Source organism: Larus michahellis, chromosome W (assembly GCF_964199755.1).
Source record: "Larus michahellis chromosome W, bLarMic1.1, whole genome shotgun sequence".
Lineage (NCBI taxonomy): Eukaryota > Metazoa > Chordata > Aves > Charadriiformes > Laridae > Larus > Larus michahellis.
In genome coordinates, this window is record NC_133929.1 from 22,494,188 (window position 1) to 22,508,149 (window position 13,962).

The following is a 13,962-nucleotide window of genomic DNA, read 5'->3' on the forward strand; positions in this document are numbered from 1 at the left end:
TTATCTTGTCATCAATGAATAGGCTTGAGGCACACAAGATTGAAGGCTGTGATGGCTAGAATTGGTTTTAGTCAACTGCAAATGTTACTGTTTAAGTACTTTGAATGAAAAATGTGTTTTAATATAAACTTTTCTTATGTGCCTTGCATATTGAACATAGAATGTTGTCGCTAATAAATGACCTTCTAATGTTTTGCTGAGTTCTAATTCCAGTTTTCATCTAAGGTAGACTGAAAAAACAGAAATGAAACAAACTTGCTGATAAATGAAACTTTATAACACAGTGCATGTCAGAACTGAATATTTATATGCTAAGCTGTAGAATTGCTCAAATGTGCTACTTACATTTAAGAAGGTGTTTAGTTTAGTACTTTTTAAACCATAGGAAGATGCAAATTAATGTGTCTGATTTTTGGTTAGTTTCTAAGAAGCTGTTTCTTACTAACAAATTAATGTTAAAATTTAACTTGCTGATTAGAGATATTTTTTTTTGTAAATACTTCTGGCTTACCTCAGTTCACATTATTGATAGGCAAAAACTTTAATTTGAATGGGATAGTTGCTTTTCTAGTGTTTTATGTTAGTGATTCGTTAGCCCTTGGGGTTCGGATAGAGGTGATATAATTTGTTAGGTTCCTTTAAAACCTCAATCACACTTGAACTGAAGAAAAAATTGGGATGTAATTGCTTTAATTGTAGATCTGACTGAAAGCAAATAATTCTCATAGGTGATGTGATTTTACAGTTCTAGGCACTCGCCTATCACTGCTTTGTGGTCTGTCTAGAACTTGTGATGAGTGTTGGCTCCTTCGAATGAGTTTTCTTTCACCTTTCAGGCAGAGCCTTTCTGTATTCTCAGGTACAAAAGACATCTTGCCACTGCATCGTGATGGTTCAGGGTCTTGGATGATCCACTACTTAGTTACTTTCCTACAGGAGTTTAGACAAACTGCTTTATTTTACACAGTAGCCATCTTTTTGTTGTAAGAATAATCACTCGGAGATGCTTATTGTTATCTCTGTCTCTCTGCTAAGAATTTCTTTTCACTTGTATTGGTTTTTAGCTCAATATAGAGGCAAAAGGCAGCAGGAAAGTCTTCTGTTGGGAATGAGATTTACAGATTGATAGGTGTTTGCGAATCCTGACAAAATTATCTGTTGAATGCAGAAAGATTTTTTTTTGTTGTTGTTGATCACTGCTGTTTATCACAACTTCCCATTGATATATTTAAATAAAGTTTGAAGCCTGGAGATTAGTTAAATTTTTGAGTGAGGAGAGACACCCAGATGAATAAGTACTCTGTTCAGCAGAGATCTGTTACCAATGTCCATTCAAGTGGACAAGGATGAACCATGTAGGTGTCCCTGTAATCTGGCTTGTCTTCAGAAGGTAGGGTTCAGGGTGGCAAATTAAAGTGATGTAGTTATGATATTAGTAGTGTTAAATCACTGCATGCAGATAGCAAAGCCTTCTAGTGGAAGAGATGCTTACTCTCTGTGGCTTTTCTGTGATCCGATGTTGGGTTTAAGAAAAATATTCTTAGCAACTCTGTTGTGGCTACTTCCAACAGCACCTGCAAAATTAAGGGATTTAAGAAGGGTAACTGACTAGGAAATGTTTTACACTTTCAAGTTCCTCTGTTGAAAGAAAAATGGAACTCTCCTGGAAGTAGGAAAGAAACTGAGGAATGTAAGAGGTTGCATGTTTGCATTGCTTCTCATAGTTACTACTGGATTTCATTTTGTGCGTTTCATATAACTTTCGCCACTTATTTTATATAATAAAGCCCTGATGTTTACTACACAGAATGTGGAGCTTATATAGGGTCAGACTGCTCCAAAACCAGATAAATAATTATTTTTCAAGTAAACTGATCAGATACTTTTAGCAGTAGTGCGGAGTAATTGCTGAAACAGGTTTCTTGAGGGAAGGATAGCAGTGATGTCTTCAGTAAGAGCATCCTTGCAGATAAAGTAGAAGAGCTGTAGGAAAGCATGTCTGAGTGGGTTACCAAGTGAGCCAAAAGTTTGGAGTGACTTGTACAGGGAAAGAAAACGGTTTCCCCAATTAAAAAGGATGGCAGTGTTTTGGGATGCAAAATGTTTTGTTTGTTTGCAATAGTGCAAAAACATAGTCACGCTGCAAGACTTCTGAGGGTTAGGTTTAAGGTTTGTTCCTACATATCCAATTAATCTTCTAATGATAGAATTGTGGGAAGAATTGGAGTAGGGCAGAAGAAATGATGTGCCATCTGGTTTTCAACCTCCCCAAAGATAATGGAGATATGTGGAATGCTAACTTCTTAACTGTGGTATTTCTTGGCTATAGTTGAAATGGTCCAATTAATGTCTTTAGGGAGCAATTGAGAACTCTGACTACTTCCTTGTTCCTTGCAGTTGGCAAACATGAGTTAACTGGGCATAAAGTTGCAGTGAAGATCCTGAACCGACAGAAGATTCGCAGCCTTGATGTTGTAGGAAAAATCCGCAGGGAGATTCAGAACCTCAAACTCTTCAGACATCCTCATATAATTAAGCTGTAAGTTTTGCTTGCTGTAATCAATTCTATTTAAGCAGTAATCTCTTTCTCTCACCGATCTGAAACATGTTTAAAGGGCAGTACTACTAGCAGTATACTGTTAGGAAAGTAACCGGTTTCCAAATATGCAACCATCTTCAGTGTTCTCTGTAATGCATTTTCACAAAACTGATTTCTGCAGGGCAGAGAGCTTCCATTAGGTCTTTACTTGCAAATTCTTTGGGCAGGTATATAAAAGGTAGTGGCATGATAGATACTTATAGTAACATCCATCTCAGTTTTTTTAGCTGCTGCTTCCGTATTCTTTTTTCTGGTTATATTTGATCTTTGTTTTTGCTTAGAAACTGAGTTAAGAACAAGATTATAAAGGGCATTTCTGTAGTTTTTTTAGGGATGTGTTGGTCAGTGACCTATATTTTCCCTATGTAGATGGTGCTCTGCAAGGTTTTTCTGAAAGATGTGTAGTCTGTTAAATATGATCTGATATTTCAGAGTTCTTCAATATAGCTACTTGTCTAAATAATTGTGATATTTACAGTGTGCCTATTTACATCTGTTTGATCAATAGTTCATCAGTAGAGTTCAGAGTACAATTAAATATGTCCTAGAGTATAGACCCCTTATATCTCATCTGAGGAAATAAATTATAAATGCTATTGACTTTTTTACTTTTGTTTCCTATAAAGTGAAACTGCACATCTAGAATGTGCGTGACTCTCACTGTTAATTGTGGTGTTGGAGTTTAGTTTTGTTTGTTTTTTTTTTTACTGGCAGAGTCTTTTCTTAAGACCATGCTGCTACTGACAAATGCCATTCCTATACACTTCTTTGATTTGGGAACAGCACTTATACTGGAGCTAAATCAGACTGTCTTAAAACATCACACTAACTTCTTCAGTGGGTCAGTTTTCGGAAGACTATTGAGCTGATTTGTCTGGCTGCAGAACCGCTAATGCTGTCAGTTAGAATTCATGAACAAGTCCAAAGCACATACCTGTAGCTAAAACAAAATAGGAAGTGTCAATGTACCAACTGAGATATGGGAGTGCAACAATAATGTGTACTTCTGGTGCTGCTAAAATATTAAGTCAGTTTAACAGGTTTCAGGTGACAATTTCTTTCTTGGGGAATTATGGGGAGAATTTTCTCTCCTGCGTTTGGAGAGAAGGGACAAGATGTAGGAGATGATGGAAAAATTGATGGATCCCCAACTTTTCAGTTGGTCAGCCTGCGTTTCCAAAGCAGAAGGGTCATTAGCCTGTATGTAAATAGCATTTGAGCTATAATTGATACTGTTGTGTAGATAGACTTGCTGGTAACTTAGGATCATGCCGCTTGTGCGATTAGCTGGATTGGGGAACTGCTAGATAGCAGCTCAAGATACTTGGGAATAAAGGTAAACAGATTACTTCATCTGAATATTATAAATTAGACAATGTTTAATCAGGAACATTGCTGTGCCTTATTAAAAATTTCATACAGTGCTTTAGCAGTATATGCAGTTGCAAGCCTGCCTCAATAAGATTTTCTTTCTATACTATACTTTAAATAAAAACCTTTGGAGCATCTCCTCTTGTGGTTTTTGACCTCTAGCAATAGAATGCATCTTGTTTTCCTATATAAAATTGCCTCTTTGTGTATTCTGGTCATCTATGCTGTGTGGTTTGATAACCTTATTTATATTATAGGTATGTAACTCTTCCACAGCCTCCTTTTCCATAAATAGAAAAATTAACTGACTATAGAGAAGTGTGTCTGAGTCTTCCAAGAGGCTGAAAACATGCGAGGTGCAGAATGGCTCATTCTTTTCAGTGATGCTGAGAGGTTTATCTCCTGGTATTGTTCACTATCTCACTATCCAGAGGATAGAAAATCACTGTGAAGATCTAAACTATAAACTGTTGCTCATGTTTGCCTGAAGCATGGAGCTCATTGATTTCACAACTATGGGAAAGGTCATTAACGGTAATGCTGTTAGAAATGAGGTTGCACTGTAACTTTTGGAATAAAAGGATTAAAATACTATTTCTGTAGAGCGTCTTAGCCATGGCTTCAGAATGTTCATGTTTAAGTACATGACATACTTTCAGCCAAGGTATTTGAGAGAAAATTAGTAATGGTAAAGCATCTTGAACTATAAGATGTTAGGTAAGGTTAACTTTGAAGAGCTTATGTTGATAACTGCCTCAGAATAGTATTCAGGTTATTGGAATGCTACACTATAATACTAAGCTGTTAAATACACACATGCATATATATGTGCACACATACATTCATTTGGATAGTCTGAACTCATTGCTGTCTATGCAGTTCAAGAATAACTTGTCTCAGTAAGCTGAAGCGTGTCTATTTTTTCCCCCTTGTCTTAGAATCAGCATTTTGAAGAACATTTCAGTTCTGTAGTGTATGCGTGAATTCAGTTATATTTTTTTTACAATTGGGATATTTGTATGCTTAAGCGTAGTACCTTGAAACATTCACTTTTATCCAGTTGCTACCTCCTGTCTTCTCAATATAGTATCTGAATTTTGACTGAAGGTTTATCAGTGTGCGTTTTCTTGTTACATTAAAAATCAATCGCTTCTGACTGCTGTAAGGGGGGAAAAAAATAAACAACTTTTAGGTAAGGATACGTAGAAAACATATCAATCTCTTAAGTGGGGAGTTTGGCCATAAACTAGTTATTTAAAAACATCAAAGCTTTTTTCAAACTAAAAGTATAATGATAAATATATAATAACTAGGGTGCCAATGCTCTTAAATACTAATGACAAATTTAGGTCTCTGTAAAAGATAATTGCTCTCAATCATCATTTTTCAAGTCTTGAAGTACACTTTCTTTTTATTTATGGCGAGGCAGGGTGCAGTTTTTTTGCCTGTTAAGGTTTAAAGGTGTATGCTTTTGAGACACTAGCACAGTCCTTTTGAATTCCTTCCTCACTGCACTAAGATGTCTGTGGGGCAGCACTGTAAACGGCTTCATAGAAATCATTTCAACTAAGAATAGTCCTCTGAAAGTATGAAGACTGATTTTTTTTTTTCCCTGGTGGGAAATACAAATTCCCTGCTAGTCTTGGCAATGATGGCATCACATAGTGAAAGGAAATAGCTTCTAAAAAATATTATCATTCCAGTAGCTGTAAACTGTCTGATAAAATAAAGTATACTTTTATCTGACTCTCTGCACAACTTTGGTTTTACTAAATGTAACTAGCGTCTTTTACTGAGTGCGTAGACTTAACAGATACCTTCTCTTATCAGGTACCAGGTCATCAGTACACCAACTGACATTTTCATGGTGATGGAATATGTTTCAGGAGGAGAACTGTTTGATTATATCTGTAAAAATGGAAGGGTAAGAAGTAGTCCAACTCTACAAATCAATGACTTGCATTCTGTTATTGCTTTTGCAACATTCCTGTTAAATGAAGGTTTGTTTTTATGTATTCAACATTAATTTTGCAGTTAACTATTAGAATATACTTTATGCCTGCATCTTGTTTTGAAACTAAAAATGGTTATGTGTTAACATGTTTCAGATCTTTATGTATGACTTCATAGCATTTTTCCACTCTACTGAAGAATAAATGATACCGATATGTTAATTTACAATGGCTACATATCCAGTTGGAGTAGCTGAAAACTATTTCTTCAGTAAAACCTATTATTGGAAAGCTACCGTTGTGCCCTTATTACCCTCTTCTACTAATAGAATGGTTTCTGTGAAAGTCCCAAAGTCACTTTTGACAAACCATCTAGATAGCCAGGATACTTTTAGTTGTTAGATTGAGCAAACTTTGACATAGATTAGGAGGTGTTTATAGGAAATGTCCAGCTAACAGGAGCATAAGTAGCATCTAAAATTTATCACTTCTGCATTGAGCGTCAGCAGCTTTTGTCAACTTAAATCTTACACTGTACTTAAATATAAGAGCTCATTGATTAGAGCTCAAACCAGGACAGGTACAAACAAAATGATGTAAGCTATGATGCTTTCTGCTACAAGTTCTGATCATCTGCTGTATAAAGTATCAAAACTATGAATAATAACTTTAGGTCATGGGAAAACTGCCTTCAATTCATATAGAGGAAAACCAGGTTATCTTCCACTGTCTCAAAATTGTCTAAAACCTTTGTTTGTCTTAGCTTGATGAAAAGGAAAGTAGACGTCTGTTCCAGCAAATCCTTTCTGGTGTGGATTACTGTCACAGGCATATGGTAGTACATAGAGATCTGAAGCCTGAAAATGTGCTGCTTGATGCACACATGAATGCCAAGATAGCTGACTTCGGTAAGCATTCCTATTTATATGCGATCACATTTCTGGTGTTATTTAGATCCTGTTAATTACTCTGGGAAATGATTAATAAAATGTGTATACTTGAATATCCTGGTGTGGGACATAATACAAGAAAACCTGAAGAGTATGACTGTAAAACAAAATTGTGTTCTTGTGCACGTGTAGAATTTTTTTTCCTCTAAAGCTTTCTCTTCAAGTCAGGTATTTTCTGTGACTGGGTGAAACTGTTTGGTCTTGCTCAATATTATCTCTGAAATGCTAAATAGACTTAGTTTCCTACCTTGCCACTTCAAAATTTACTCTTGTTGCCTGTTTCTCCATCTGTAAAATGTAGATGCTTAGCTGTCTTGGAAGTACAGTGCAAGGACAGTTCGTCATATTTAAGGACCGCGTTGCTCTAGTAAAATACACTACTCCTCCTATGAAACTATTTTAAATTCACTTTAAAAACTCTAAAGATGTGATTGAAAAAATGTAATTAAAGCATAAAAGGTAAAACAAGAACAGTTAATTTTGCAAACTCCTATGCTTTTTGTTATATAGCTGCCTAACTAATCAGAAAGCTTAATTGTTTATACTAGCTGTTTAACACAGTTGCTGAGAAGACTGGTAGCTAGTTCCTGGAACTATCTGAATCGGGAAACCTGACGATATAAGCATATTAAGGTATCCATATTGCTACGTCATCATGATATATCTCTTGTAGGCGTAGTAGATAATACCTGCCTTTGTAAAGCGCTTGGAGGTCTCTGAAAGGTGCTAGGTAATGCTGACTATTCTAAGTATATCTTAAAAGTACGATGTTCAAGTATGTGTGCGCTGGGATTCATAGTGATTTCTCAAGTGTAGGAATATAAAATGCTTTGGGTGAAATGGCTTACCTGGTGAAGAAATTAAGTACAGTAACTTATAAAAATATCTTCCTGTAACTCAAGTATCAGAAAAGCTGTAGCATTCAGTTAATCATGACAAGTTTATTAAGCAAGAACTTAAAAGCTTTTGTATGAAAGCTAGCCAAGCTGTATTCTTTCATATTTCCCCTCCCCGGTAAAAGGGCATAATTCCTTCTCTGAGACTGAGTTCTCTGGCCTGTAGTAATCTTGATTATGCAGCCTCCACTGAGGAAACACAGCTGTTTGAGAAGTGGTAATTCTTTACTGATCATAGGGTATGCTGAGGGCTGGTGAATGAAGATGGCCTAGTTCTAAAGTATGCTATAATCACTAACAATATCTAAAAATCAAGCTATACTAAACTGCAGTGATTCAGGAACCAATTGAAGCAGTATAGGTGTCTAAATTGTGGCGAAGCTGTGTGTGTTCCTCGGATTCCTTATTTTATATAACTTCTTACAGAATTTTATGCAGTTCTGTGGTAGCATCTTCCACTTCAGCATTTAGAAACGAATGTGGTTTAAGACACTTTCTTGTTAATGACCAAAATCCTGTCTTGCTATGCTGCTCTCTCCCTTAGAGCATCTTTGTTCTGTATCATGCCTGTGTAATCCAAAATGGACTGGTGTTTGTCTTAGAATGAATATGTTTTCAAACATTCCTAGGTTGTGTGCAATAATGGATTGATGTTACTCAAATTTCTAGTAAACTAAATGCAGGATCGTGTGGCATTCTCATATTAAAACTTGAATAATTACAAACAGTGTTGCTTCCTTACTGACATAAGTTATCTTTCTAATTTGAATTGCTAGTGATTTGTTCTAGGTGGTATATGCAGTGTGAAATCATTTTGCTCCCTGAATCTTTAGTAGTTACTCTTATACACTTTCAGGTCTATCAAATATGATGTCAGATGGAGAATTTTTAAGAACAAGCTGTGGTTCCCCTAACTATGCTGCACCAGAAGTAATTTCAGGAAGGTAGTTTCTTTTCTATTGGATGTATGTACTTCATTTTGCTGCTTAATTCTAAAGGCTACAAAACTAGTGCAATTGACAAGCTTGATGCTGAGAAACTGTGGGCTTAACTCTTAATTGACTTGATAATTTTTCATAAGTATTTAAGGCTTCAGTGAACTAGCTTTAAATAGTTCCTGTCAGGTGGAGGTGATGTCTAATGTCTCAAATCCAGTGTGTACAGTGTGCCTGAATTGGTTTAAGAATCTCACAGCTCAGATCTTGGAAGTAGAGGTACAGATAGAAATACAGGCAAAGTCTACTGTGAAGTTGAGTAGCAGTGAAATATCTGCTGCAGAATCGATAGTCAGTCTGAAGGTAACTTCCCCCTATTTTTTTTTTTTGACTCAGTGATTGTCAAATCTGCTGCTTTCAGCTACCCACCCCAATATCTCTTGCTGATTGGAGGCCAAATGTATGTTTTATTCAGGCGGAAACGTAGATGATGTGACAAGTTCTGCTATATGGACTTGTCTTAAACTTAGCCTCCAAGATTTGGAGGCTAGATGACTGCATAGATTCCACTCAAACAGTGATAACAATGTATAACACGGGCTTTCTTGGTAGTAGGTGCAAGTTTCTTCCAGTTTACCATTGTCTTAATTGTATCTGTGGATTATTTTTATACAGTAGAGAGGAAAACTAAGTACTTGTGCCCTAGCTTGTGTTACATATTTGAAGGGGAAGGGCACTAGAGTTCAAGGGAGGCACAGCACTGAAATGGTATAGTAATTGCAGATAAGTTGTCCCCAAGTTCACACACTCTTAATTAAATATGATACAATGTAAGCAAGTAGGAAAAAAAAATAAATCTATTTAAATGTATTAAGCATAAATTGCTAATAGTTAACTTTTTCCCAGATTATATGCAGGTCCAGAAGTAGATATTTGGAGCAGTGGGGTTATTCTCTATGCTTTGTTATGTGGAACACTTCCATTTGATGATGATCACGTGCCAACCCTTTTCAAGAAGATATGTGATGGTATCTTTTATACTCCTCAGTACTTGAATCCATCTGTAATTAGTCTTCTGAAACACATGCTGCAAGTAGATCCAATGAAGAGAGCAACAATCAGAAACATTAGGTAAAACGTTAACTGATGTCTGATTGCAGGATGCTGGAATGGTAATCTCAGTGAAAATATGCAGAACAAAGAAATCATTCATATAGCTTGTCCCTGTTTTATAGTCTGAGATGAAAAATTTAACTTCTGGTTGTTTGGTTGTTACAGATAGCCATCATGGGCTCCAGATTCCAAGATAGGATTCTGAAGAGGGTGATGCTTTGACAAGCGCACAGTGGGTAGAATAAAAAATGGTAGCTAATAAAGCTGTCCTTCATGCAGTAGCTTAGTTAGGTTTTCCTCTTTCCTTTGTAAGGAGCTTTGAGAGAGCTCTGAAAGGCTACCTTAGTGAAAATACTTCCTCTTTTAGGGTTGAAAGTTCAGTAGAACAAAAAATGTGGTATGCATATCCCTTGCTACTTTTTTATAATGGGAAGTACTTTCTTGCAGCAATCAAAGCACTGTGAGAACTAAACTTTGTAAAAGTTAAACTAAGTTTCTGTCCACTCATCTAAGTCATGTTAAATAAGTCCAGAAGAGAAGTGATGTGAAAAAAATGTTGAAAAATGTTGACTACAGAGCATGGATGGATTTTGAATCCTAAACAATTTTGTCCTGTTAGTCATGAGACATGTCATCCCAGTTTAAAGGACAAACTCTTGAGTTTAATTGAATACCTTAATTTTTCTAAGGGGTGTGTGTGAGTGCAAGGGAAGAGGCCCACTGCAATAAATAGTAACAAAATACTCCTCTTGACTTATTCAGCTAGAGTTGTGCTTTGTAGTCATATAGGAAAAGCTTTTTCTACTTCCAAATTAACTGCTTGCTTATGGTGAAAGTGCATTTTGCTCAACGCGTTTGTGCTGGGCATGTTCTCAGGCTCATACTGACTAGAGCTTGATCCATATAACTGCTCTTAAACCTGTAGCAAGTCTTTATGCTATAGACTAGGATACTTTTAAAATTGGTGTCATGCCATATCCTTTGGCTAGTTAAGCAGATTACTCTAGACACACAAAACAATTTTTTTTTTTTTCTGTATGATTGGGCAACTTAAGTATTTGGTTCCTTCTTTATACTTCCTCTTCCCTCTTATGAATACTAGCCTATGGATACAGTAGTAAAGAGGTACAGATCGACTCTTCCATAGCCTTCCCTCAACTCTAAGTCTTGAAGAGACGGTAGGGGGTTTTCTGAATGAAAAAAAATCATAGTCAGCTTGTTGGGGGTGGGAAGCATGTGGCTTTAATATTCAGAAATCCTTGTTCAAGCATCTACCAAAGAAACTATTCAGTATCGAGATCAATTTATTACATATGTGCTTGGGGAGGGACAACTCAAGTGGGTAGCATGCAAATTTCAGTTCAAAATATCTCAAAACTAGGACAGTGGCAGTAAAAAAAAACCCAAAAAACATCAAAACCACAGAACCCGACCATTTTATATAAATGCTTGTTGATGAGTTATACAAATATATTTTTGGAGATTAGGTAGTTGAAGCCCTTACAGGAAAGAAGATTTCTTTCAGTCTCCTGTAAAATGTCTAGCAAAATCTTGTGAAAGAGGTGATTACTTTCCATTATGTACTGTTGTGCTGCACGGAAGGGGACTTGGACTGACGACTGTGGGGTTTTTTTGTACAAACTAAGAATAACTTTATTTTAACAAATAATTTAATACTAAAAGGGCTTGCTTTACATATATATATATATATATACACACACACACACACTCAGACTTTGTTTATTTTTAAATCTAGGGAACATGAATGGTTTAAGCAGGACCTTCCCAAATACTTGTTTCCTGAAGACCCATCATATAGTTCTACCATGATTGATGATGAAGCCTTAAAAGAAGTGTGTGATAAGTTTGAATGCACTGAAGAGGAAGTGCTAAGTTGTCTATACAGCCAAAATCATCAGGACCCTTTAGTAGTTGCTTATCACCTCATTATAGATAATAGAAGAATAATGAATGAGGCCAAAGACTTCTACTTGGCTACAAGCCCACCGGATTCTTTTCTTGATGATCACAATCTGTCTCGCCCTCATCCTGAAAGAGTGCCATTTTTAGTAGCTGAAGCACCACGTCCCCGCCATACTCTTGATGAGCTGAATCCACAGAAGTCAAAACACCAAGGTGTAAGAAGAGCTAAGTGGCATTTGGGAATACGGAGTCAGAGTCGACCTAATGATATCATGGCTGAAGTTTGTCGAGCAATTAAACAACTGGATTATGAATGGAAGGTAAAAGAGTAAAGGACAACACCAGACAACAGTAAATTTCTGAGCTGTATAATTGCATAGCTTAGAAGTCTGAAACTACATTTCTCCTGTGCTGGAAAATAATTTCATGTGCCTGTGCTGACTGCTTGTGCTTGCTGTGCAGGAAGGGTTTTGAGGGGGGCTATTTATGCTGACAGGAAAAGTCTTGCTAAGGTATTTAACTTTTCTACTGGGGCTGTGGGAATGTGTTGAGTGGTATGGGGGTGGGGGGGCAAAATAATAAATGCTCTGACACGTAAGCCTGGAATAACTTGATAATACCAGTGAGTTGAAATAAGAAAAACAACGTGCGGTGCTTCTCAAGCAGTTCTAGTTACTAACTCAAATCTCTTTTATACTAGGTTGTAAATCCATACTATCTGCGTGTTCGAAGGAAGAATCCAGTGACAAGTGCATATTCCAAAATGAGTCTACAGTTGTATCAGGTGGACAGCAGGACATACCTACTGGACTTCCGTAGCATTGATGGTATGTGAAGACTTACATAAGTTAATGGAGTTGTAAGGGAAATAATTCTAAATGCAAACATGTCTTAATTTACTTGTTTAGAAGTAAGTGTTGCTCTTTATTAGTTTAAGTCAAGCTAGATCTGAATTGGTGTTTCTTTATTCCTTCCTGGTCTAGTGTTCCTGTGACCAGACGGTTAGCTGTTTCATCCCTTAAATAATCATATTTTAGCTATATCAAATCCCAAACTGTTCCATTTTGTTTCTGCACCAGCACTAATACCACTGGTGCAAAAGGGGAAGGATTGTGGGAGGTGAGATTTGGATCAACCTAAACTGCCTCTGGGGCCTCACCCCCAAATTTAAACATTAATTTAGATCTGAAGTATGTGAACATATTTTCCTAGTGAAGATAAAGCTTGGTATCTAGGCATGCAAATTTTGCTTGGGCTGTACATTGCTGTACTGTGTCTGGCTGAGATGGAGTTGATTTTCTTCATGGCAGCCTGTATGGTGCTCTTTTCAATCTGTGACTAAAAGTGTGTTGATAACACACCAGTGTTCTGGCTATTGCTGAGCAGTACTTGCATAGTATCTAGTCTTTCTCTTTCCCCACTGTGCTGCACCCAATGAGTAGGCTGGGGGTGAACAAGAAGTTGGGAGGGGACACAACCTGAATAGCTGACCCAGACTGACCAAAGGGATGTTCCATGCCATATGATGTCATGCTTAGCAAAAAAACTGAGGGGATGGGGATTTGGGGAAGGCAGCCATTGCTCAGAGACTGGCAGGGTATTAGTCTGTTTGTAGGAGGTGGTGAGTGGTTGCCTTTACATCACTTCATTTTTCCTTTTTTTTTTTCTTTCTCCTTCCTCTTATTAAACTGTGCTTATCTCGACCTATGAGTTTTCTTGCTTTTGTTCTTCCAATTCTCTTCCTCCATTGCACTGAGATAGGGTGGAGTGAATGAGGGCTTGGCTGGGGGCTTAGCTGCCAGCCAGGTCCAACCTACCAATGCTAGTAGTGGACAAAATTTGAGATGGGAATTGTATGCTTGCAGTAAGTGTGAAGTCTTGAAAGCAGTTGGACTAAACTGTAGAAAAATCTATTTTATAGAGTGAAAGTAACACAGCATACAACTCTATTGTTGTCTAACCCCAGCTGGCAACTGAGCACCACACAGCTGCTTGCTCACTTTCCCCCTGGTGGGATGGGGGAGAGAATCAGAAGGGTAAAAGTGAGAAAACTTGTGGGTTGAGATAAAGACAGTTTAATAAGCAAAGCAAAACAAGGAATTCGTTCACTACTTCCCATTGGCAGGCAGGTGTTCAGCCATCCCCAGGAAAGCAGGGCTCCATCATGTGTAACGGTTACTTGAGAAGAAAAAATGTCATAACTCTGAATGTCCCTCCCCTTCC

General features: G+C 37.1%; 1 protein-coding gene across 5 annotated transcripts in view; it reads left to right on the forward strand.

Moving 5' to 3' along the window:
* LOC141735493 (5'-AMP-activated protein kinase catalytic subunit alpha-1-like) overlaps positions 1–13,962 on the forward strand; it is a 39,569-nt gene that overhangs the window by 6,138 nt on the left and 19,469 nt on the right. For 3 of the 5 annotated variants that reach the window (XM_074568367.1, XM_074568368.1, XM_074568365.1), the window contains exons 2-8: positions 2,398–2,539; positions 5,801–5,894; positions 6,686–6,830; positions 8,625–8,712; positions 9,610–9,834; positions 11,573–12,059; positions 12,440–12,566. In XM_074568367.1, coding sequence (XP_074424468.1) covers positions 5,835–5,894; positions 6,686–6,830; positions 8,625–8,712; positions 9,610–9,834; positions 11,573–12,059; positions 12,440–12,566 — 1,132 coding nt within the window. In that variant the 5' untranslated portion in view covers positions 2,398–2,539; positions 5,801–5,834. The remainder of the gene's footprint in view (positions 1–2,397; positions 2,540–5,800; positions 5,895–6,685; positions 6,831–8,624; positions 8,713–9,609; positions 9,835–11,572; positions 12,060–12,439; positions 12,567–13,962) is intronic. The other 2 variants (XM_074568362.1, XM_074568366.1) reach the window with 2 other exon arrangements.